Source organism: Carlito syrichta, unplaced genomic scaffold (genome assembly GCF_000164805.1).
Source record: "Carlito syrichta isolate Samal-C Ts95f unplaced genomic scaffold, Tarsius_syrichta-2.0.1 Scaffold123562, whole genome shotgun sequence".
Taxonomy (NCBI): Eukaryota; Metazoa; Chordata; class Mammalia; order Primates; family Tarsiidae; genus Carlito; species Carlito syrichta.
In genome coordinates, this window is record NW_007067658.1 from 57,122 (window position 1) to 60,809 (window position 3,688).

The window sequence follows — 3,688 nt, forward strand, 5'->3', positions numbered from 1 at the left end:
CTTGGAAGGCTGAGGCGGAAGGATCGCCGGAGCCCAGCAGGTCGAGGCTGCGGTGGCCGGGAGCGGCTACGGCACTCCAGTCTGGGCGACAGAGTGAGACTCCAATGCAAAAGAAAAAAAATTTTTTTTACTCAGATTCTCACTGTTGCCCAAGCTGGAGTGCAGTGGTACACTCACAGCCACCACAACCTCAACCTTCTGGGCTCAGATAATCCTTCTGCCTCAGCCTTCCAAGTAGCTGGAACAACAGAAGCATGGTGGCTCACACCTGTAATCCCAGCACTCTGGGAGGTGGGGGCAAGAGGATTGCCTGAACTCAGGGGTTTGAGACCAGCCTGGGAAATTTGATGAGACTTCGTCGCTACAATAAATCAAAAAATTAGCCTGTAGTTCCAGCTACTTGGAAGGATCACCTGAACCCAGCAGACTGCGGCTGCAGCGGCAGTGAGTGTGTCACTGCACTCCAGTCTGGGTGACAGAGACTTCAATTCAAAAAAAAAAAAAAAAGAGAAAAAGTAGAAAAAAACCATGTATGGAAACTATCAGAAGCCAACTGTTAACTAATGTTATCAATCAGGTTGAGCATTCAATACAATTTCTGTTATCCTGGAACCAATTTCATCTTCTATTTCAGTGACTTTTCTACACGCGATGGTTTGTGATGATTTATTTTATCTGAGAACAAAGTATTAAAAAAATTGGAAAAGAAAAGAAGAATAAAACTTCTGAGTTTACTCACATTTTCACAAAAACGCTCTCGATCATCTCGGCAAGCAAAATATAGATGCCGGTCTAAGTGAAAGTCATCTGAGGACAGCTCAGCCACCCGGAGAATGGCTTTCTTACAGAGTTCAGAAACTTGAATCTTGGGATCTCTTTCTTCTGCTTCCTTCACCAGGCCTTTCTCCAAGCATGATACCACCTCACCTTGTGAATGTGCATCCTAAAAAAGCAAGGGTATTAATATTTTAAAACTTACCACATGGGTTTAAAATCATTTGGCTAAAAAAAAGTAATAGAAATAACTCCAACATATGGTTAGCTTATTGATGTTCTACTGAAAAATCAAGTGGAAACCAACCACATTGAGGAAGTTAAAGAATATGTCCTCAATAGTCTTTAATTAGAATATAATACTCGTGCCAGGCGTGGTGGCTCATGTCTATAATCCCAGCACTATGGGAGGCTGAGGTGAGAGGACTGCTTGAGTCTGTGGGTTCGAGACAAGCCTGGGCAACATGGTGATACCTTGTTTCTACAATAAATCAAAAAAATTAGCTGGGCATGGTGGCGCATGCCTGTAGTTCCAGCTACTTGGAAGGCTGAGGCAGAAAGACTGCCTGAGCCCAGCAGGTTGAGGCTGTGGTGATCATGAGCAGCATGCCACTGCACTCCAGCCTGGGTGACAGTGATTCTGACTCAAAAAAAAAAAAAAAAAAAAAGACTACAATACTTGCAAGCTACAAATGGGAATAGAAATCCAAAGAAACTTAAGTACTATAGTTTAGTTAGCACTAGAAATAGGAACCTATTGGCGAAACCTCATCTCTACAATAAATAAAAAAATTAGCTGGGCATGGTGGTGCGTGCCTACAGTTCCAGCTACTTGGAAGGCTGAAGTGGAAGGATTGCCTGAACCCAGCAGGTTGAGGTACTGTGGTAGCCACGAGAGTGCCACTGCACTCCAGCCTGGGCAACAGAGTGAGACTCCAACTCAAAAAATAAAAATAAAATAAACGAAATCTCTGTTGATTTATTTCTAAGAGCTAGACATTTCCCAAATAATAGTGCTAAAAAACAAACCACAAAACCCACTGAGAAAAGAAGATACAGAGACTCCTTTTTTTACTCTACAATGACCACAAACAGCCCAATATATACAATCTGTAGTTTAATACTCACTGGATTTATCTTAATGTGATTTAACAAGATTACCACTGTTTATACAAACTGTTTTTGAGAGTTTTCCTAAAACCATCCAACTATCTATAATTGTATACTGTATCATCTCCATAGCAATCACAAGCATTCATTCATCCAATATGAGAAACTTCTACATATTTTCTACTTAAGAGTCCTCTAGCCAGGCGTGGTAGTGCGCGCCTGTAGTTCCAGCTACTTGGAAAGCTGAGGTGGAAGGATCGCTGGAGCCCAGCAGGCGAGGCTGCGGTGGCGGGGAGCGGCCACTGCACTCCAGTCTGGGCGACCGAATGAGACTCCAACTCAAAAAAAAAAAAGACTCCTAATCTATACTCATAAAACTAGTTCAACAATTTGAGAGGTATAGTCATTAACACAGCAAACCAACCTATCTGAAAACATAGTGCTACCACTTACTTATACACACGTATACGTGTACACAAAACTTGTTGTCTATGGCCAGATGTGGTGGCTCACACCTGTAATCTCTGTACTTTGGGAGGCCGAGGAGGGAGACTGCTTGAGGCCAGGAGTTCAAGAACAGCCTGGGCAACACAGTGAAAACCCTATCTCTACTACAAAACAAAACAAAAAATACAGGTCTATGAAATTATCTGTATATGATAAAAAATATTCTTAAAAACAGGTAGGGAAATATCTACTTCAGGCAAAAATTCAACCCAAGAATGTATAATTTTTTTCTATTTTATTGTATCTTTTTTTTCCTTTAACTATACTAGGATTTGTTCTATAGCACATTAGTTTCTAAGTATTTCCATGAAAATTTACATATTCCCTGCTAACATATCTATGAAGAGGGGATATTTATCATGTAGATGAATGAACAAAGGCTCAAAGGAGTTAAGCAATGCATCTGAGTTGTAGAACATATAGTACAAGGTACCTAGTTAACAGTCTATCATTTATTTTTCTAGACCTGGAGTTAATTTGTGAGTGGATGGAGTCTAACATTTGTATGTAGGTTTTTGTATATTTTTTCAAAAAGTTTTCAAAAGGTTTGCTGACCCAAAACTGATCAATGAGCATTCTGTACTAGCAGGTTCTCACACCTCTCTGTTCTCTCTCTGTACTTCAACCTTTTTTACTAGCCGTATGAGTCTAAAGTACTGAGAGACCTAGGACGAATGAAAAGTTTTTTTAAGAGCAACCCTAAACAGATAAAACTCTTAAGGATGAGTGGCAAAAAGATAAGAACAGAGAGAACAGTAGACACAAATCCCAGAACTCTGGAGTAACGCTTATTTTTTCTTCCTTATTTATAAGTGATACTTAAGTTTTTTATGACTCTGACACACTTTTTTTTTTTTTTTTTTGAGTTGGAGTCTCACTCTGTCGCCCAGACTAGAGTCCAGTGGCCGCTTCCGACCACCGCAGCCTTGACCTGCTGGGCTCCGGCGATCCTTCCGCCTCAGCCTTCAGAGTAGCCGGAATTACAGGTGCACGCTACCACGCCCGGCTGATTTTTTGATTGATTGTAGAGATGAAGTCTCGCCTGCCCAGGTGGGTCTCGAACCCGCGGGCTCAGGCAATCCACTCACCTCAGCCTCCCAAAGGCGCGGGATTACAGGCTGAGCCACAAAGCCTGGCTACTCTGACACACTTAAGCAAGGCCTACCCAATTCTACTTCCCAAAGAAGAAACTAATCGATGGTGATAAAGATTTGGTCGGAAAACTATCAGGCACTTACTATTTACAGTATACAAGAGATTTTTTTTTTTTGAGTCGGAGTCTCACTCTGTCGCCCAG

General features: G+C 41.6%; 1 protein-coding gene across 1 annotated transcript in view; it reads right to left on the bottom strand.

Moving 5' to 3' along the window:
• The window catches only part of GLG1 (golgi glycoprotein 1), a 64,113-nt gene that overhangs the window by 43,454 nt on the left and 16,971 nt on the right, over positions 1 to 3,688 (bottom strand). Inside the window, exon 4 of the mRNA XM_021707721.1 lies at positions 740 to 943. Within this exon, the coding sequence (XP_021563396.1) occupies positions 740 to 943 (204 nt within the window). The remainder of the gene's footprint in view (positions 1 to 739; positions 944 to 3,688) is intronic.